This window comes from Malus domestica, chromosome 01, assembly GCF_042453785.1.
Source record: "Malus domestica chromosome 01, GDT2T_hap1".
In the NCBI taxonomy this organism is placed as follows: Eukaryota; Viridiplantae; Streptophyta; class Magnoliopsida; order Rosales; family Rosaceae; genus Malus; species Malus domestica.
Genome location: NC_091661.1, coordinates 30,417,937 through 30,439,299, shown reverse-complemented (window position 1 = coordinate 30,439,299; position 21,363 = coordinate 30,417,937). Strand labels below are relative to the sequence as shown.

Genomic DNA, 21,363 nt, shown 5'->3' with positions numbered 1-21,363 from the left:
ATGCTATACTAAACTTACTTTGGAATACCATATTTTCTATAGAACCCATGTTCTTGTATGGTATTTGATGGATGACGATATACTATTTAGAACATGTTTTTACACACTTCTTTATAGTATAGATGATGGATGACTTTATACTATGAAGATGCTTTTGAGATATATGTACATATGTTTGGAAAGATTATTGTTTTCAGTGGTTTTGAGCGTATCTAGTGGTCCTTATTATTGACCTTCGGGTTGGGTGTTGTAGGAGCTTTCGGGCGATTGATATTTATATTGACCTTCGGGTTGGGTGCTGTAGGAACCTGCGGGCAATTGATACTTGTGAAGGAAGTTTTTGAAGGAAGAGTTCTATATGCCTTCAGGCAACACTGATACTGTAACATCCCACATCGCCTAGGGGAGTGATCCTTAAATGTATATTCCCATCCCTACCTAGCACGAGGCCTTTTGGGAGCTCACTGGCTTCGGGTTCCGTAGGAACTCCGAAGTTAAGCGAGAATGAGGCTAGAGCACTCCCATGATGGGTGACCCACTGGGAAGTTGCTCGTGAGTTCCCAGAAACAAAACCGTGAGGGCGTGGTCGGGGCCCAAAGCGGACAATATCGTGCTACGGTGGTGGAGCGGGCCCGGGAAGTGATCCGCCCCGGGCCGGGATGTGACATTTGGTATCAGAGCCTAACCCTGGTCGTGGTGTGCCGACGAGGATGTCGGGCCCCTAAGGGGGGTGGATTGTAACATCCCACATCGCCCAGGGGAGTGATCCTTAAATGTATATTCTCATCCCTACCTAGCACGAGGCCTTTTGGGAGCTCACTGGCTTCGGGTTCCGTAGGAACTCCGAAGTTAAACGAGAAGGAGGCTAGAGCACTCCCAGGATGGGTGACCCACTGGGAAGTTGCTCGTGAATTCCCAGAAACAAAACCGTGAGGGCGTGGTCGGGGCCCAAAGCGGACAATATCGTGCTACGGTGGTGGAGCGGGCCCGGGAAGTGATCCGCCCCGGGCTGGGATGTGACAGATACCACCAGTTAGCACATTATATACGATATATGTTTTACGAAAGTTTTATGGCATGCTAGGGTTTTTAGAAAAATCCTATTACATATTATGCTATTAGTTTTCATAAAACTTTGGAGGTTAGTATGTTGAATAACTATTTTAATCTTATGTATATCAACTTGGTCCACTCATGTTTGTTTTGTGCCCCCTCAGGATTTAGATTCGAAGAGTACAATCCCGGCGTCAATGCACTTCTACATCGGCATCTTCGAGTCCTTTCGGTGTAGGACCCATTCCTTGTTCATTCAATTTTTATATTAATTCTTTTTGTGTTCTATATTAGATGTGTACTCTGAACACGTTCCTTAAATGCATATTAATTATATTTAAATTTATAAGTCTTATTTATTGTTGTTCTCATGCATTCTAAATGGCTTGCGTCACCTTCACGTGTTGGCCAGGACGTACCTACCCTGGTATTCGAGGAATATTGGGATCGAGGTATGTTGTTAATAATTAAAAATCTGCATGCATAATATCATAAGTAAATTGAAAAGAAACTTCATATTCTTGCTAAGGCTCGTGGCCTCACCCTAGCAAACAAAAATTAGTTACTAACAATCATACAACAAAATATTATTAAAAATAAGGATAGAAAACACCTTGAAAATAAATTTGAATCCAAAAGCTCTCTAAAGTGTGTACGTTCTCTTCTTTTCCCTCTTGTCTTCTCTAAAAAACCTAATGGCTCAAAAGCCTTATTTATACTACTAAAAAATAAAACCGTACCTAGAAAAGATCTTAGAATAAAACTAGGAAACCAAATAAATTAAAATAAATTAGGAAACATAATTCTAAATTGACTAGTATTTGTCCAAAATCTGCATAGTTTCAAAACAGGATCTTCAAGGCTCCAAAACAGGCCCAAAATGGCTAGAATTAAATCTTGAGATGTCCCGAATATAATTGTAGAAGGCCTCAAACCCAAAAAACATCATCTTGGACGCCGAAAAGCCCAAAGAATTCCAAAACGTCACTTTGACAGCATTGCACGCTGCTCCTTTATTTCATCGCCATAAATAAACCGCTCGGTATAAAATTATGAAACTTTGATATGATCAAGTCAACAGACTCACAAACATCATATAATTGAAATCACTCCAAAATCCATCTGTTTGACTACTTTTTTCTCCAGAGGAAGTCGAATGTCCTACATTAAGAATATAAACAAAGTATCAAAATTCTCACAAAATAACCAATAAATTAGGGTAAATTACATAATACTCCTCAGGTTTGAGGTCTATTACAATCTCATACAACATCTTTAAAACATTTCATTTTCATACCTCACCTACTATTTTATTTCAATATAATACATTTGTTACATTTTCCATTCATTGGTCCGTTAAGAGTTGACGTGGCTGCCAAATTTGTGCCACGTGGCATTTTTTTAATTTATGCATTTAAAAATAATAATTTAATCATAATATTAAATATTAAAATAATTAATTATTAAAAAAAAACCTAAAACTAAAATAGTTGTCTTCCCCATCCCCAGAACTTCCTTTCTCTGCATGCTTTTCCATCACCACCTGGTCAGTCATCGTCTTCATCTCCCACCAGAAGTCGATTTTCATCTTCCACCCAAATTGCGACAAATCTCAACTAAAAATTTGAGAATTTTGGGAATTTTCAAAAATAGAATTCAAATCGAGAGAGATTAACATTAACGTACATCGTAGGCTTATGAGATTTGCTTGAATTTGGCCTCAGCGGCCTTCTTGTTGTTAGGGTTTTTATCTGGGTGTCACTTCATGGCAAGCTTCCGAGGTTAGAGTGAGAGAAGGAGGAAGAGAAAGAGTGAGAGAATGAGGTCGCCGGGATTAGGTGGGACGGCGACAATGGTTTGTACGGGATGGGCAATATGTTCCATCTTTGCCTTTTTTTCTTATGGGTAATCTATCTCAGATCATGTGGGACGGCGGCAATGGTGTGTAGGGGATGTGGCTGCCACATTTTCCATCCCTAGCTGCTGGTTGTTTTGGGGTGGGGTAGGGTGGGGTAGGGTGGGGTGGTTTGGGGAGTTCAGGGGTCAGGTTGCAAGTAAGGGGAAGGAAGAGGTTAAGAGGGGGGTTTGGGGGTTGGGTTGCAGGTGAGAGGAAGGAAGAGGTTGAAGGGATGAGAGGTGAAGAGAGTGAAGGGGGGTTGCGGAGAAGGGGAAGGGATGGGTTTCTGGGTTTGTTTGTGTTTTTTTTTAATATTTAAATTAATTATTTTTAAATGTATTAAAAATATTTTTTTTGCCACGTGGCATAAATTTGGTAGCCACGTCAGCACAAATATGGATCTCATATTTGTCACGTCATCACTTAACAATTTAGTTAACGGATTTTCTAACGGATGTATTATATTGAAATAAAATAGTAGGTGAGGTATGAAAGTTAAATGTTTTAAAGATGTTGTATGGGGTTGTAATAGACTTCAAACCTGAGGGGGTATTATGTAATTTACCCAATAAATTAATACTAAGAATAGGGTAAAATATATAGTATAAAATCGACTCATCAGGAAACAAACGCTGCAAAATTTGTATATTATATAGTATCAGGATAAGATTACACTCAAGGAAACAAAAGGAAAGAATATGTCCACAAAAATATTAGTTTTTTTATACAACGATATATCTACATTAAGGGTGGTATAATGAATTGTTTTGGACTAGCTATTCGCAAGTTCCAAACTTAAGACCTCTTATTTACAAACAAAGAAGAATGTCATTAAACCCTAAACTATAAGGAGGCAGATTCTCTGCCCTCCCACCCTCCTGTTTGTGTGGTCACGGTTAAGTCACGTCAATATTTTATATTACTATTCTTTTTTGTCTTATTATCTCTATAAAAAAATATAATATAAAATGCTGACGTGGCTTAACCGTGATCACACAAAATAGGAGGGCATGGGAAGTGGGAGGGCAGAGAATCTGCCTCCAAACTATAATACGTACCAAGTGGCCCACATAAAGATGAGTTAGAAAACCCTTAGTTTGGAGGTGCTTGCCAGGATGGCTTGAAAACAAGTGAATGCGATCCCGCCCTCCATCAGCCGCTGTGTGTGAGCTTTGCTCCTTATAGCTGGAGAGAATTTATTCACAGACATGGCAACTAACAAGTGATATGGGGTGCAAGTAATTGCATTGGAATTCATACTGTGTGATTGAAAAGTTTAGGGTTCCTGTGCCCCATTTTTTGTTGCAAATCGATGTCATGTTCAAACGTTGATCTTTACTGTTGCAATTTAAATGTTGGAAATAAATTTGGAGTCCAACACAGGAAACAAGGGCTGAGGGAACTTAACAAATCAGGATTTGAGGGAAACTATAACATATAAAAAGGCTTAGAGGTTGACTAAGCAGATGTGAAATTTTTAGGTTAATCCCTTCTGTACAATTTAGTGGGACCAAAAGTATAGGATGTTCTTGTGCTGTGGCGTATGGAATCAACGGCATACAAAGAAGAAACAAGCACGTTGATTTATTTATGTACGTTTGGGATCTAAATGTTGTTATTATAAAGAGGTCTGGGAAATTGGCCAAAATACCAATTTTCAAATTTGCATTAACTTTTTAAGTATGTCATTGATATCTGATTGTTAAGTCAATAATCTCTGACCGTTATGTTGTTGATTCCAAAAAAAAAAGAGGTCTGGGAAATTGGCCAAAATACCAATTTTCAAATTTGCATGAACTTTTTAAGTATGTCATTGATATCTGATTGTTAAGTCAATAATCTTTAACCGTTATATTGTTGATATTTGATTGATATATCGTTGATATTTAATTTTGACCAGTCTATCAATTGGGATTTGATTATGATCATTTAAACCAATTTCCAAAGAAATTTTAACTGATGATTGATGATGAGCATTCTCACAGAAGCAAAATACCATAATATTATGAATGTTTGGAATTTTAGCATTTGCTTATTGTCTTAAAAGGGGGACAGAAGAGGGGGACCAATTGGTTTCAAATCACTCTCCTTTTCTGGGTTGTCACTAAATCCTGGGTTCATGTCGAGTTCTTTCTCCGACATCCCCGGGGACCCCTGTCTACTTTTACTTGTAGCGATTTGTTTTATTAAATGGTTCAGTTTGGACTAAAAGGATGCAAATTTCTCTGAAAATTAATTTGAGCATGAGAAGATACTGCTTAGTAGTGGATGAAAAAGCTTGAGATTTCCTCACCAGGAAAGCTTTGTGATATTTTCTTGTTTCTTTTCTGCTACAGATTTTCGATACATCTGTATATTACTGATTCAAGGACAAAATTGAGCTGTTTATGACGATGGTCTTCTTTTAATTCCTTCCATTTGTGTGTAGGATTTCACTTCGCTGTCCTTGCATTGTAATATACTAGAGGACCATGAGAATGCTTGCCTAGCCAGTTCTGATATCTAAAAATATTCTGTTGTCTTTAAATTAATTTTCGACAAGGATAATCAATGAATCATATATTAAAATATAAACGGTTTTAATTGTTGAAAAAAATTGCGGAAGGAGCATCACCTAGTAGAGAATTGAAACTCGAATACATAGAAGGGTGCACATCTCAATGAGTCAATGTGATTACGTCTACACTTACAAGAAATTTTCTAAGTTGTGCATGAATTTTGAATCGTGTGATCTATAGAAGTCATAGGTAATCATGATGTTTGAACTTTTCTATCCTTTTCTTCTCTTTCATTTTTCCCTTTAGTAGCCAGGTGTGGTCTATTAAACCTAACAAAGGAAACACCTCAGGTTCTGGTTTCTCTTTTCCTCATGCTCATGGTCCAATGTATCTGCTGTCTGTATGCATAGGCTTAAAGCACTAATAAACGTTTCCCTTTTCCCTCCTAAATTTGTGTTGATTTACCCGGCACGCAAAACGCAAAGATTAATGGGTGTAACAAGAGATTTATCATACATTTTTATAACGCTAAATACGTGATCACATAATAAGAGAGATAAAAATAAAAAAATAAAAATTCTTGATTAGTTGTATGATAAAACCTCCCCAGAATACTTGCTAATAACAGGTCTGCCCCTTCTAGAACCTAATTACATCTTTGCGACATTGATAACTATTCAGAAGTCGGAACACACTATAGTTGCATACAGCATATAATGATTGCGACATAATAGAATAGTATTATACATTGTTTAGGCTGAGGTTTGTGCTGAGGTAGTTCGCAAGTGAACATCTTATGTTGAAACCATCCTCTCAAAACTGGTCTAAACCCTTCCCAAACTTTTTGATAAACACAATGTAACACCAAATCTCGATAAAAAAAAAAACATAACAATTAGACAATGACATCTTTCTAAACAAATTCAACTAACATTTTCTCGAATACATATAATACAGGTAATGTTGTATAAGGTCCAATATCTTAGTGGATAGAATGTTAAGTTTCTATTCACCCGTCTTTAGTTCGAAACGTCCTCATTCCTTAAATTATTGTAATAGTTTCGAACCATTCACTTTCTCTATTAATAATAATACATTAAAAGATAATGATATACTTGTGAGAGAATATAGGTTGGAATTGGATAAATAATGGAGCTTGTACAGACGTGCATGAATCTGCTTGCCTTATACACTAATATCTGTGTGTACTTCTACATTTAGGAACTTATTTTGATTAAGCTCTTAGTCAAATCCGGCTTATTAATTAATAGAGCATGCATGAACCTGTTTTAATTTTTTTTTTTTTTCATTTGAAAGCAAACTGAAAATGTAAAAATAAAACATCATCTTTGTGAACTTTCAAGAAGAATTAAAAGGAAAAGTGGGGTTAACTACTGATGCAGACACAACATTATAGATGCTTGTGGGGGCTCACATTTCTCTGTTTCTTTCCTCCTTTTCTCTTTTTCTAAATTATCAAAACTCAGTATCTCTTGCCCGACAACCACATACACAACTGTTGGAGAGAGGAGAAGGAGAGAAGAGAGGGAGGATATTAAGGTATATATATATATATATATATGGAGCAGGAGATATGTTCCACATGCAAGAGTGCCTGATCTGCTAGAAATTAGCAAATTTTCCAGCCTGTTTGTATGTTCATATCTTTCTCATACAAGTTTGAAAGCCATGGAAGCATCCCAGCCTCTTTCCATTGAAAGCTTTTCATATAGTTGGTTAGTAAACCTTAAACCAGCTTCTCTGGAGAGCCTTGACAACTCTGTCAGAACCTCGCTTGATGCGTACGATGAAGCTTCCTTCATCGAGATGGACCCAACAATGCCGCCCTCTCAGAGGTTCTTTATGAATTCCCAGCAGGATTTCAAATTTGACTTCCCTGCTGCCATTTCACAATCTCCTCTCACTACCCTTGTTCATGCGGATGAGCTCATTTCCAACGGCTATGTTTTGCCTCTTTCTGTTGAGTCCTTAATGAAGATGGAGGCATATCATCGTGATGAGGCCTCAAATTCCAGTCCACTCCCTTCCCATTTACAAAAAGATGCTGCTCCAACCGGTAATCATAATTCTAGAGATTGCTCTAAATCATTGAGGAGGTGTAGAAGATTGTCGCGAAGAATATTCGAGAAGTACTTGAATTTTCTTAGGCCCTTGTACAAAAGGATCAGAGGTGATCACAACCATCAACACAAAGCAAATCCTAAAGGTGGAAATCTTGATAAAAGAAGCCATTCGGTAAAGAACTGCAGGGTGCGTTCATCGGAAATTAGTCAATCTCCAAGAATAAGTGTAGCATATTCTGCCGATGATTGGCGGATGTCATGTGATTCTGAGAGCTCAATCTATGAGGCAGTTATCCATTGCAAAAGATCCATAGGTATGTTACTTTTTTCTTCACTTAATTTTTTCATCAGTCTCATATTTTCTCCTTTTTTAAGAAAGAATGAGCCACTTAACTAATATCTGTTGAAACATTGTTAATTTCAGGAAATTAAATGGACTGAGGGATGCGATACATAGCAGAGCAATAGGAGAAAGGGAGAGGAAGAAGAATTCACATGGGAAGAGTGGAAATGAGAGGTCACAAGTCCAGAAGATCATCAGCCACTTGTTCTTTGTCATCTTCCTCACTCTCTCCATATATATTTCCTGGATGATAATGTAAATTAATTTTGTTTTTGAGGATGATAATGTAAATTAATTTTGTTTTTGAGGATGGTGGCTATGAACATTTCCTTATTCTTATATATATATATATATATATATATATATATATATATTAATTTACAGCAGGATTGTTTTGGTTTTGTTCAGTTTAAATGCTATGAAATATAAAGAATGAAGCAGGCCACCAGACTTTAGAACCAAAAGATTTGATCTGACAAATCCATCTACTTCTTTTTTTTTTTTAAATGAAACAACTGGTAGCAAGTCATGGTTATTCATTTCCTTTCGAGAGCCGGGAAGACTCATGGAAACATTTTAACCTCTCCTTGACCACAAGTTTGATTTTCGCACTAGCAGCGGATTTCGAACTCAAGACCTTCAATCTACTTCATTTCAATTATCTAATTATAATCTTTTCTAGTTGGAAATAGTAATATGAAATTCATATCCATTTGTTGCCCCTTGTCAGTCCTTTCTCTCTTTCTGCTCCACGTGCCACAACACACATATTTTATAATACCAACAAGCAGAATATTACCATTTCCTTTTGGGTGTGCTATTCACATACTCATTTTTACTTCTCACACATCATTTGTTAATTTTTTCCCTTTGATCTTCTTTAATTCAGTCGATCCGACATCTGCAAATTAAGAGGGTGTGTGTAAAGTAAAAAAATGTGTGTAGATAACACATCCCTTGCTTTTTTACTTTGATATTTCAAAGATGCGTTTATAACAAATCGTTAATCTATCTACAACAAGCTATAATACGTCATAACTTGTTATCAAACTTGCTACATGTACCTCTAAGATTGTATTTAAACAAGTAGAAACTGCTGTCATTAGACTAACTAATCATCAGCCAAACAAAATGTTTAATTAAGCATGCCCCTGTGGACTGTGAACAATATAAACGAATAGAGATTTTGATATTAGGAATAATTTGACTGGATATGATATTGATTGGATATGATAACTGATCGTCCTTGCATATTTTTCATAATTCAGATTTTGCATCTTAATCAAAATCTTGATTTTCAGCAAAAACAAATTGGGAAAATTGTACATCTCAATTGTGAAAGATAGAAAGATTCTTTGTTTATTTTTCTCTATTATCTCGGGGTGCAAACTGTGTGAAAGAGACTTGTAATAGAGGAAAAGTATTATTGTAAGGGAAAAAAAAAGAAAGAAAGAGAGTAACATGGCATAGAGTTTGTCGAGTTTGAGACTTGAGAGACATATGGAATGTACTTTTGGACTCATTTTTTGAAGTAATCAATAGTATGGTCGACCATATGGATTGTTTGCAACATAATCATATCCATGGGTTCCTTGTGCCCATATACCAATAATATTGCAGCATACATTTGTGATTTTTGTGCTCATATATTGTAGTGATGCTGCTACAAAAAGGGACCAAAATGCTTTGTTTGATGATTCATTTGATTGAATTGATTATTAATTTCACATTGGAAAGATTGTCATAGTCATGGAGAATGCATTGAACCCCAAAAGATAGGCAACTTTTTTTTTAACAAAGTGATTTATTTTGAATCACCCTTATTCATGAAGATGGGAATACAAACTCGATTTCAAGAGGCGAACAAGACACATTAACCTAATCAATTAAACTAATCCAACATTTAGAAGAAAAAAAAGATGGTAAGAGTAAAAATGTAGTGGTCCCCTTTAAGCACATGCATGCCTACTTGTTGTTTCAATCAGTTGAAGAAGCTGAGTTTTGGGTGTGGCCTAATATTAGCCAGTGGGTAATGGGGTATGATGGTAAGAGAAATGAGGCTAAGACGAAGGAGATGAGAATTTTGTCACATGCATGTCACCAAAGCAGGATAAATAAGGGGGGACATGGACAAAATGTGCCTAAGAGAAATGCCAAAGTTGGATGACATTGCTTCTGTGTTTCTATCTACTTATTTCTCCGTCGTCGTTTTGGATTTTTTCTCCTTGGTGGCCAAGGAAGCACGACATTGAATGGCTTATTATCTAGTTTTCCCCTTGTTGCTATAACACCCCGGGGCCCTAGTCCTTTCTTAGGCCCCTCCTCCTAGCCTTTTGTGGGGACCAAAACTCCGTATATGCTATTTGTCGCTGCTATTTCCTCCGGTCACTGTAGCAACTAGCCCAAGTCTTAATATCGAGACTCAAGTTGAGGATATGGTTGATTAACATTTATGTGGTTATGTCCTAAAATATATTCCATACGCACAGGACTCTCACACTCTCAATTAGTAGAGTAATACTAAGTTGATGATGCATTGTTGTCCATATGCATTAACAACTAAAACTAGTCATCACGTACGATTGACCGTAACACTCTTCAACTTATTATTAGAGATCATTTACGAGTTCTAGGGCTTAGAGACAAGACAGTCTTCAATACTATGATTAGTTTACAAGCTCTAATAGTATCACACATTGTGCCCCAAACTGATTATGACAAGTGTAAAGAGTTTGATGACTTACCAAAACCCTATTAACAAGAAGGCTTCTTGGGAACAACTTTAGGAAACATCATAACTCATAACTAGGATAATAAGAGAGAGCCCGGGGGACCAGAAACTTGTTATATGCCGTGTGTCGGAAGTATTAAGATTACATGCATCCTTGTGACACGCAATGAAAAATGCAGATAACTTCATATATATGTATTTGTTGAGACCTGCAAAGGTAAAGGTAGGGCAGTGTCCTTATCAAGGGAGTCAATTGATGTGGTTTGATTGTTTTAGCAGAGAAAGAATGAATGCAACCATCTCAGCACGGAAGATCCTAATTATAGATGTCAGTATATGCAGGAATAGAAAAACCCTAACCGATTTTGGATGCCGCTCTTTGGTGAACACAAGCACATGAACAGTGTCCTCCTTTCCCATTTGATATTTATGGGATTCAATTCCCCAAACATGTTGCTTTCATCCCTTACATGCATGCATCGGTATCGTTTCAACTTATCACATTGTTTTCTATTGAGATTGAGTGCATGCATGAACCTCTCCCTCCCACTTAAAGTGGGGTAAGGGTTTCAGAAATCAAAATTCAGTGTTAATGAACAAGAAATTAAAGCAGATTATGAACAATAATATTGTACATACTTGATGCGGACATAAATCAAAAGCTTTAGTTTCATGCATCTGCCGCGGCAATTTAACATAGATGAAAACTTTAAAGTGCTTCTTTTGATTTATGTGAGAAATCATTATCAAGAGTAAAGAATGTAATTGTTAGCAAAACCAGCACCAGTATTTGTGCATTTTGTTGGCTAGCAGCCTAGCCACTCCCAATATGCTGAAATTCATGCTCTGATACCACTGGAGGCAATGTAATAAGTAAAAGGAATCCTAAAACATAAAAGTTCGAAATCTATGAAAATATATGAGAGAAGCATTGATTTATAATATGAAGATAACAACTTTAATAGCAAAGCTAAAGTTGCTTTTATAGTGACTTCAAACCCTCGCCAATAGGAAACCCTAAATGGAAACAAAATAACAAAATTCAGAAACTTATTGTAAACAATGGCTTTTAGCCAAAAGCCTTTATACCACAGAAAAAAGGATAAGTTTTAATCATCCCGTCATTTTCTACGAGAAGAAATTTTGTCGTCAAATATAACGTCTTTGTATCAATTTGAGGAGCCCTACTTTAGGATTGGACTCTCATATTTAGACCCATGGGCTGCCTGGCACTGTGGCCCAAACGAAAATAAATAAAACATAATAAATTCCTTTAAAAGGGTGCAGTGTTGTGCAAAATGCTAAGCACATGAAACTTGAGAAATCGGAAAGCCTACCAAGCTAGGGTTTTTGGTGGATATAGCAATTAGCATGGAGAAGTATTGCGGTGATGGCGAGGGCAATGGAGAGAAATCCCGCAGCAAGAGACCAGCATGATTGTCGAATGATGATGCATCAGGAGTCCTTATATATGATATTCCTATTCGTGATGAAGATGTAACCTTTGACGAATGCTAGTATTTCTCCACAACCCTAGTACGATTCAAAACAACCAGAATCATGCCCTAATTGTTCCGAAGGCTGTTGTTAACAAATTTTTCATTTTTATGCTCACAAAAATTCCCAATTTTCCCTTCCATTTTTTATGAAAGGCCTAAACTTACAACATATAGAGCCAAAGTAAATCCTAAATACGGTCATTCTCAAGAATGCATGCAATTGGTTAAGCAAAATCATTGACCTTTTTCTCTAGCGGTTCCAGAAAACTATCGTACACACACTATATTGCCAGTACCCTTCTCTCACAACAATTCAGCAATCATAATTTTGCCCTAATCTTATTGATTTACCACCTAAGATATGTTTTTCACTCTACACATGTTCACGGGAACCATGAAATTTCGAACCTATGTTCCTCACATGTTCGAGTAGTGGCATACTATCATATAAAGTTATCATTACTCGAACTTCATAGCTTGGCATCTTCTAAATCTTTGTTTTCTAAACTTGTTGCTGACTTCAAGAATTTGTCAATATCCCTGGAGTCCGAGCTCCCATGTCTGAGGTGGAACCACTTCCTCTGTGCTTTTGGCTTTCTGTCACTGATGGCAATTGCAATGTCATTGGGGAAGAGGTCTTGAAGCACAAAGGCATGTAAGACGGTTACTATGAGGAGAATAGTGACTATGATTGTGGCAAAGACTGACAGTATGACAGCCATTGCTTGTGTTACCGCATTCGTGACTTCGTTCGAGTACCTGATGGTTGCAATGGCAGCACCAGTCATAGGGAAAGTATATGCCCACCATGCCAATGAAAACCTATAAAATCAAATGTAAATGAATGCTAGAAAACTGACGTATAAATGATGTATTATTTTAGCCAGAGAAATGAATGGAAATGACATCTTACTTAAATCCTCTGAAGAAATTAACCCGAACTGCCTGTACAAGCAGCAAAGGAGGATGAAAAAAAATTAGAAAAGCTAGTCTTAACAAAATGGATGAATTGATTGTCAAAATTGTCTTGTTAATTCTAAAGCAGTGTATCTTAATTAGTTCAGGTAATACTTACCAGTGAGAGATAAAGGAACAACGCGATGAAGTACAAAATGCGTGAACCATAACCAAAGGAACCTTGGATTCTTGCCCATGCCATGGAAGCTACACTTGGTGCTGCAACAAAGAGAAAGAACACAGGATGGAGATCCTTTGGGATCACAGTTTCATTCGTCGGAAGCCTCTGATAGAGAGTTACAAATAAGACTAAGTAGTGAGCCATCCCAACACCAAAGAAAAATATCGGTCCTTCTTTTAGTCCCATCGACGCACCTAGTAATGCCCCCACAAAGTTACCGACAATTGAGATATGGTTAACAGGATTGGCTACCTTTGAAAGCCTACGTTGGCCTCCAGACATCCATTGTCCATAGATTTTAAGCTCAAGGCATAAGATTGGGGTCATGAGAATGTACCAAAGAGCTGGATGCAGTTTGTTAGCAAATGAAGGTGGTACTCCAAGAGCTAAGAACAAGAGGGCTATCCATGGGGCAAAGAAGAAGTTGACACGGATTGGGTGGTAGTATTCACGACGAACTGCTTCAAAGTAAAGGGTCACCTTTAGAAGATAGATGCAGGCAACAACAACTAAAAGAGCAACTGAAATGCACCACAAAACTAGATTTGGTATTAAGTTTAAGTGGAGATATTTCGTGGAGGCAGAGGTAGGAATGGTCTTCCACAAAATAGCTTGGCTGCTAACACCAAGGCATATGCTAAATGCGGAAACAGGATACCGGAGAAGAAATGGCCACTGTTTGTCTTCTGGAAGGAGTATTTTCTCGGAAGCCTGTTTGATCAAATTAAAGATGCGAGATAAAAATTTGAATAGCAAGGCAATATGAAACATTATTTGTAAATGTTGAAGAACATCAAGGACATTACCTTAAGGGTGTCTAACTCTGGCCCTTCAAGTGCATCAAAGTATCGGTCTGCAGGTAAACGTTCAACTTCTGCATTTTGCGCATTATCATTCTCTGTTTCAGTCTCCCTTGGCGTCTTTCCACGGAGTAGTGTCATCTGCCTTTCAAGTTTCCCGGACCATGTTTTGAAACTATCAAACCTCTTATCTTTCAACCTTTCAATGTTCGGATGATAAGAAAAATGTCCATTGATAGTCGCATGCTCAATTGCAGCTCTTTTTGGCATTGGCTGGGAGTGAAATTTCACGGCTTTCGGCTGTTTGCTGCCGCTGATCTCAGTTGGGGAAGAAGAATTTGGAATTTCATTGTTGGAACTTGTTTCACCACCGAAGAGCATTCTTTTGCTGTTTTTTAAATGAATTTCCATTGGTGACGGTGGCATGCTAATAGAAATGGAATAAACCCTTTGATGATTTGGGAGTTCGGATTCATCAACTATGCTTTCTAAAGCAGCTATCTCAATTCCCTGCTCATACAATTGGATACCAGAAGTTACAATATGATGAAATTGACACGAAAACAAAGTAGAGAAGTAAATCTTACACACGAAAAGAAGGTTTTCAATAAATTACTTCGGCTGGACTGATAGGTTGATGATCACTTGATTGTACAAATATACACTCCTCAACATTATCAAATCCAACCACTTCATTTGATGATATATATTTGATAAGAGACGGAAGTTCCGGGGAATTCTGGTTTCCAGAATCCAGATTTTTGCTGTTCTCCATCATCACCGTTAAGAAATACAGCTGAAAACATTAAGAAATGTAGCTAAATGTGCAGTATATATAAACAGATGAGCACTTTTTTCTGGCGCAACAATTATCCAATTTTTCAAATCTAGGCTGTCCCAATCGAATTACCGTCCGACACATCATGTGGCTTGAAGGGGATATCACCTATTTTATATTAATTGTTTAACAAATAAAGAAGACGATGAAAAATTTGAGTACAACTTGTAATTTGTTAATTGCACTGCAATGAAAAATATACACAAGTCAAACCAAAGCAGAAAACTATATGAAAGGAAATGTACATTCTTATACTACTGCTTCTCATAAGTGTTTTTCTATTAGAAGTGCATCGATCTTAAAAAACGAAAATATTTATTGAGAAAATACTTTAATTGCTTCTTAAAATAAGCACGTAGCCTGTTTATTTCATTAAACACTTTAAACACATTTTGTAACTCAAAATCACTTTTAATTTTTTTATTAAGCATTATCATAAGCGTTTTTAAACGCTTTTGATTATTTTAAGAATACTATTTGATATTAACATAATCCTTCTCTATTTATATTTCATCGTCGGTCAACCACTCTGGAATAAAATTGCAAATTTGCAAGGTTACAAAACATCAGAATATCAACAGCTGTTAGTCAAATGTTAATGCAAAAAACAGGGACCGTACAAGTAGAAGAAGCAGTCCCCACATACAGCTAGAACAACAAGATTAACATTAGTTTAGTACTAAAAATTACTGAATATCTGGGAATTGATAGGTACTAATATTTGGTGACTGACAATTGCCTTAGCATATTCTTTAAAAAATTCAAACATGGTTGCCAATACAATCCGGAAAATTGGGACTTTTTAATTAAGTACTAATTAATGCAGCTAAGCTTACATTATAAAATTAATACATCTAAACCTGTAGCAATCCGATAACTTGTCTTAATGTGCAATTTTGTTCGTCTGATTTCCTCGCCCTTGCGTATGCCGGATTAAAAAAATAAAAAATACAGCTAAGTCCGGGAAATCATGAGATATCCTCTTATAGGGTTATTCCACCTTTCATGCATACTCCATCTGAAAACTAAGAACTAATCCCAAAGTCTACTGAAATTTGCAGCGATAAGCTGCAGTGTGACTCAGCGAAGATGGCAGAGATGGCAACAATTCGCGAAGGTCTCCGGGCATGCTGTAGGGAAGCAGTACAGGACTTAATCATTGAGTCTGATGCGCATGAGGTGATTCGCGTACTGAATAAGGAGATGAGACCGGATGCTAGTGCGGAAGGTTTAGTTCATGATATTTGGATGTTTAGTGAATGCGTTCGTTCCGTGGAGTTTGTGTTCTCGCCGAGAGAAGGCAACGAGCAGCACACTCGTGGCGGCGTTTGTATTTAAAGAGGGAGGCTCGTTCGAGTGGGATTGTATTGGTCCTCTTTTTCTGTTTAATACTTTAGCTGAGGATGTAAACCTTTTGATTCGAATTTAATATTAGTTATCTCTTTAACAAAAAAAAAAGGCAAATAAAATAGAATAAAACTGATCCCAAATTTTATGCCCAAAGAGAAATAGAGGCCACTGAATCTGGTAACTGACCCAAATTTAACAAGCAATGGGAATGGAAAAAAAAAATGGGTTCTTTTCGTGACTTACCTAAAATTCGTAATGGATAAACTCAATTTCAGGAATTTGATTAATCAGGGGAGGAGATGTTAATCCAATTCCCTTTTTGAAGAAAGTTGAGGTTTCATTATAAAACCAATTGTCAATCTGGGGAATAGCCCAACTTACTTATAAGTCCATCCAAGGTGTCTCCTCTTATCAATGTGTGATTCATTCTCAACGTGCCCCTTCACATGTGACAAATTTTCAAGTCTAATACATAGACAACACAATGAAGTAACGTGAAACACGTGTGGATGTTTGACTTTACACATAGGACACCTGCTCTGATACCATGAAAAAAGTTGGGATTCTACCATAAAACCAATTGGCAATATAGGGAGTAGCCCAACCTCTTATAAGCTGCAAGGTTCCTCCTCTCGTCAATGTGAGATTCATTCTCAACACGTCCCCTCACGTGTAACAAATTTTCAAGTCAAACACATGGACAACATGATTTAGCTAACGTGGAGCACGTGTGACGGTTAGGCTTCACACGCTGGCCAATCTACTCTAATACCATGAAGAAAGTTGAGGTTCCACCATTAAACTAATTGGCAATATGAGGGTAACTCAATTTACTGACAAACTCATGCAAGATCCCTCCTCCTATCATTGTGAGATTCATTTTCAACACTTTCCTTCCCTTTCCTTTTCTCATTCCGAAGTTATCCAATTCCTTATTCCTCTATTATTGATAATTAAATAAACCCTTAGTATAAACTCGAATATCACTTGTATGAAAAATGAAAAACCATAGATCCTTTTATTTTTCAGCTAATTACATTTTACACCATGGCATCTCGATGCAAGTTTCTCTCTGAAGTTTGGGGTTGCATCTCAAAATGGGTCACGATCTTGACAGCTTCTGAATCGTTGTTCTCGTAGCCATTTACGTGGAACCACTTCTTGTTAGGGTTTGGCTTTCTGTCACTAATGGCAATTGCAATGTCATTAGGGAAGAGGTTTTGAAGCACTAAGCCATGCAAGATAGTTGTTATGAGAAGAGCAATGACTGTGATTATGGCAATGAGAGAGAGTATGACAGCCAGAGCTTGTGTTACCACATTTGTGACTTCATCTGAATACTTGATGGTTGCAATAGCAGCACCAGTCATTGGGAAAGTATAAGCCCACCATGCCATAGAAAACCTATGAAAACACAAATGCAAATGAATGTGATCAGAAAAATATCCAAGTCCAAAAATTACAAAATTTGGATTCAGTTTAGTGCGCAATGAAAGCGATATCTTACTTAAATCCTCGGAAATAATTAACCCGGACTACCTATAAGAGCACGAAAAGCTAAAAGTTACAAATTAATACTCAATACTAGCCAGGCTTAACAAAATGGACATGATCAGATCTTAGTTCAGGTTATATATACTTGCCAGTGAGAGATAAAGGAACAAGGAAATGAAGTACGCAATCCGCGAGCCATGATCAAAGGAGCCTTGGATTTTTGCCCATGCTACTGAAGCTATACTTGGTGCTGCAACAAAGAGAAAGAACACAGGATGGAGTTCTTTTGGGATCACGGTATCATTTGTTGGAAGTCTTTGGTAGAGAGTAACAAATAATACAATGTAGTGAACAAACCCTATAGCAAAGAAGAATATTGGTCCTTCTTGTAGTCCCATTGATGCACCAAGCAACGCCCCCACAAAGTTCCCAACTATTGCGAGATGGTTGAAAGGATTCGCCACTTTTGAAAGCCTACGCTGGCCTCCGAACATCCACTGTCCATAGATTTTAAGCTCGAGACATAGAAGCGGAGTCATGAGAATGTACCAAAGAGATGGATGCAGGTTGTTAGCAAATGAAGGTGGCACTCCAAGAGCTAAGAACAAGAGGGCTATCCATGGAGCAAAGAAGAAATTGATACGGATTGGATGGTGGTACTCACGGCGAACTGCTTCAAAGTAAAGGGCTACTTTTACAAGGTAGATGCAAGAAACAATAGCTAAAAGGACAACTGAAATGCACCACAAAACTATATTTATTGTTAAGCTCATGTGGAGAAATTTCATTGAGGCAGAGGTAGGCAGGGCCTTCCACAAAATTGCTTGGCTGCTAACGCCGAGGCAGATGCTAAACGAAGAAACTGGATACCGAAGAAGAAATGGCCACTGTTTGTCTTCCGGAAGCAGTATTTCCTCTGAAGGCTGTTAAATCAAAAGTTGAGAGGAAAAATATATATGTTAGCTTCAAAGGAGAACAACCAAAATCATATGAAAGACAACAATATCAAAATATTGCAAATATTTTATAGGAACATAACCCAAAAGACAGATTACCCTAAGAGTATCCAATTCTGGCCCTTCCAATGCATCAAAGTATCGGTCTGCAGGTAAACGCTCGATTTCTTCGATTTTCCCATTAACATTCTCAGATTCAGTTTCCCCCGGTCTATTTCCATGGAGAAGCGTTATCTTCCTGTCGAGTTTTCTGGACCATGTTTTGAAAGTATCATATCTCTTATCTTTCAAACTTTCAATACTCGGATGAGAAGGGAAATGTCCAGTGTTCATTTCCTCTTCAAATGCAGAGCTTTTTTCCATTGGCTGAAGGTGAAATTTTGCTGTCTTCGGCAGTGTGCTGCTGCTAGCACCTTTAAGTGTGGCAGAAGAAGCTGGGATTCCACCGATGAAGAGATTTCTTTTTTTGTTCTGCAAATGGATTTCCTCTGGTGATGTTGGCATGCTAATAGCAACAGAATGCTCACGTTCATCGGATCTAATCTCCTCAGCATCACCAAAGCCAACCTCTTCATTTGATAATATATACTTGATGAGACATGGAAGTTCAAGGGATTTCTGTTTTCCAGAATTCATATTTTTGTTATTTTTCATCATAAAAATTTGCAGCACAAAGTGTTAAGTGCATCAGAACTGCCAAATTAAGTCAAACAATTTACCAACGTTTGCATATGGGGGCAGTCCTAATCGATGTCATGAATCACTCACGATTAATCGAAAAAAAATATGCAATATAACCACCGAAAGTTACATTAGTATGAATTGTGAAGATATTTTCGAAAGTTTTTTGTGGTGGATCATGTATGTTGCAAAGATATTTTCAAAATTATTTTTTTCTGTGGTTGATGTACATATCTTACATGTTATATTAATCGTGAATGAATATGCTACTTTAAGACTATTTTTAAAGTTTCATACATACATGATTAGCTTTTTTTTCTTTGTCGAACTTTATACATATTTTCTATTCTTTGCTACTTGCTGAATTAGTATTAAAACCTTTTGTTATAATTAGATATTAATTCATTATTTATGTAAATTAAACATAAAATCTTTCATTTATAAATAAGAGAAAATGCCACTAAGACTGGTACTAGCTAGTGATCTCAACTTGGCATTTTTGCTTTTGGATTGGTGCTCTCAACTAATTCGGCCTGATTCAATATTATTGTTCCCAACTCAATTGGCCCAATTCAACATGGGCATTTATTTTGGGTCAATTTTGCGAACATAGAACTCATACCAGAGTGCTATGTGAATTTGTGAATCTTTATGCTTAGCCTAGCTAAAAATAAGAGCTCCTAGAACTTATACCGGAGTCCTATGTGAAATTTTCATGCTCAGTTCGGATCATAAATGTTGCTACAAGTTCACATTTTAGCCTCCAAATATGGTCAGAAGAGGCTGAAATACCTCTGTGACTCTTCCCGACCTCCGGAAGAGTGGACTGCAGTGGTAAAACCATTAACTGATCCATATAAAAAAAATGGTTAAGTACAAAAAACTACCTCAACTATTGGTGTCACGACACTGTCATACCTCATCTTTTAAAATTGACAATGTCATACCTCATCTTTTAAAATTGACAATGTCATATCTCATCTTATGAATTTGTGACAATGTTATACCTTCCGTTAGCTTGGCGTGAATTTCTCAGTTAAATGCTGATGTGGCTTGATCCGGGGCCCATTTTCTATTAAAAAATTATTAAAAACTAAAAAAATCGTTTAATATTTTTTAAATATTAAAATAATAAAGAAAAGTTAAAAATAAAAAATAAAAATCAACAATCAGTTCGGCCCCTTCCTCCCCTTCTCTCTCTTCTCCCCATCTTTTTCTTCTTCCCCCTTCCTGCAACTTCAACCCAGAAAAAGAAGAGAAAAAAAAAAAAAAAAAAAAACCAATTTGTCTTCCCCGCTCCCCACCCCCTCTTCTCCCCGCACCCACTCTCCGCACCCAACCTCCCCACCCTCCCACCCACCCTCTGCACCCAACCTCGCACCCATTACCTGCAACTTAAAAAAAAAAAACCCCCAAATCTCGTTGAGGTGAAATGGGGAAACCTTCGCCAGGCCGATTTCGAAGGTTAAGAACTTGGGCGCAAAGAAAATGGAGGGAATAGATGTGGAGGGAAGAGGGTGGGTATCGGGGGGGGGGGGGGGGGCGGGATGGACAAACTGGGTGTCCTTTTTTGTTTTTTTTTTCCCTTCTCTCTTTTCTTCTTCTTCTTCTTCTTCTTCTTCTGCAGGTTGGGTGGGGGGGGGCCTGGTTGGGGTTTTTTTTTTTTCTTTTCTTCTTCTTCCTCCTCCTTCTTCTTTCTAGGTTGCAGGGGTTGGGTTTGTGGTTCCTCCTTCTTCTTCTTTCTGGGTTTGTTGGGGGGGGGGGGGAGGGGACGAACTAGGTTGGGTTTTTTTTTTTTCCTTCTTCTTCTTCCTCCTCCTTCTTCTTTCTAGGTTGCAGGAAGGGAGGCAGATTGTCTGCCCTCCCATTACCATGCCCTTCCCATCTCCTTCTACATTGTGCGGTCACGGTTAAGCCACATCAACATTTTATATTGATTTTTTTATAGAGATAATAAGACATGTTGACATGGCTTAACCATAACCGCACAAATAAGAGGGG

The 21,363-nt window shown here is 37.5% G+C and overlaps 3 protein-coding genes across 7 annotated transcripts; 1 reads left to right on the top strand and 2 right to left on the bottom strand.

Moving 5' to 3' along the window:
- Positions 1 to 6,911: 6,911 nt before the first annotated feature.
- LOC103443293 (probable membrane-associated kinase regulator 6) lies at positions 6,912 to 8,182 on the top strand. The gene is made up of 2 exons (XM_008382116.4): positions 6,912 to 7,846; positions 7,957 to 8,182. Exons 1-2 carry the CDS (start codon positions 7,138 to 7,140, stop codon positions 7,962 to 7,964), a joined length of 717 nt encoding a protein of 238 aa, XP_008380338.1. The 5' UTR covers positions 6,912 to 7,137; the 3' UTR covers positions 7,965 to 8,182.
- Positions 8,183 to 12,325: 4,143 nt separating this feature from the next.
- Positions 12,326 to 14,899, bottom strand: LOC103443285 (S-type anion channel SLAH3-like). 2 transcript variants are annotated; one of them, XM_008382106.4, is made up of 5 exons: positions 14,660 to 14,899; positions 14,050 to 14,553; positions 13,181 to 13,954; positions 13,019 to 13,050; positions 12,326 to 12,927 (listed from the first exon to the last, which is right to left on the bottom strand). In XM_008382106.4, the coding sequence occupies exons 1-5, from the start codon at positions 14,819 to 14,821 to the stop codon at positions 12,576 to 12,578; spliced, it is 1,824 nt and encodes a 607-aa protein (XP_008380328.2). In that variant the 5' UTR covers positions 14,822 to 14,899; the 3' UTR covers positions 12,326 to 12,575. The 2 variants fall into 2 exon arrangements, with proteins under 2 accessions (XP_008380328.2, XP_070676565.1); XM_070820464.1 differs by having other exon boundaries at positions 14,631 to 14,768.
- Positions 14,900 to 17,202: 2,303 nt separating this feature from the next.
- LOC103443274 (S-type anion channel SLAH3-like) lies at positions 17,203 to 19,448 on the bottom strand. 4 transcript variants are annotated; one of them, XM_070820470.1, is made up of 5 exons: positions 18,781 to 19,438; positions 17,871 to 18,648; positions 17,739 to 17,766; positions 17,548 to 17,635; positions 17,203 to 17,416 (listed from the first exon to the last, which is right to left on the bottom strand). In XM_070820470.1, exons 1-5 carry the CDS (start codon positions 19,336 to 19,338, stop codon positions 17,414 to 17,416), a joined length of 1,455 nt encoding a protein of 484 aa, XP_070676571.1. In that variant the 5' UTR covers positions 19,339 to 19,438; the 3' UTR covers positions 17,203 to 17,413. The 4 variants fall into 4 exon arrangements, with proteins under 4 accessions (XP_070676571.1, XP_070676572.1, XP_070676570.1 ...); XM_070820471.1 differs by having other exon boundaries at positions 17,739 to 17,770; positions 17,875 to 18,648; XM_070820469.1 differs by having other exon boundaries at positions 17,203 to 17,635; positions 17,739 to 17,770; positions 17,875 to 18,648; positions 18,781 to 19,448.
- Between the last annotated feature and the right edge of the window lie 1,915 nt (positions 19,449 to 21,363).

Excerpts from the sequence above, each read along its gene's own strand:
- LOC103443293 (XM_008382116.4), top strand. The coding sequence starts at position 7,138 with ATGGAAGCATCCCAGCCTCTTTCCATTGAAAGCTTTTCATATAGTTGG.
- LOC103443285 (XM_008382106.4), bottom strand. The coding sequence starts at position 14,821 with ATGATGGAGAACAGCAAAAATCTGGATTCTGGAAACCAGAATTCCCCG. Across the intron at positions 13,955-14,049 it reads CAGAGTTAGACACCCTTAAG|GCTTCCGAGAAAATACTCCT; the intron begins GTAATGTCCTTG and ends TTGATCAAACAG. Across the intron at positions 12,928-13,018 it reads AATTTCTTCAGAGGATTTAA|GTTTTCATTGGCATGGTGGG; the intron begins GTAAGATGTCAT and ends TTGATTTTATAG.
- LOC103443274 (XM_070820469.1), bottom strand. The coding sequence starts at position 19,338 with ATGATGAAAAATAACAAAAATATGAATTCTGGAAAACAGAAATCCCTT. Across the intron at positions 18,649-18,780 it reads CAGAATTGGATACTCTTAGG|CCTTCAGAGGAAATACTGCT; the intron begins GTAATCTGTCTT and ends TTGATTTAACAG. Across the intron at positions 17,771-17,874 it reads TGTTCCTTTATCTCTCACTG|GTAGTCCGGGTTAATTATTT; the intron begins GCAAGTATATAT and ends GTGCTCTTATAG.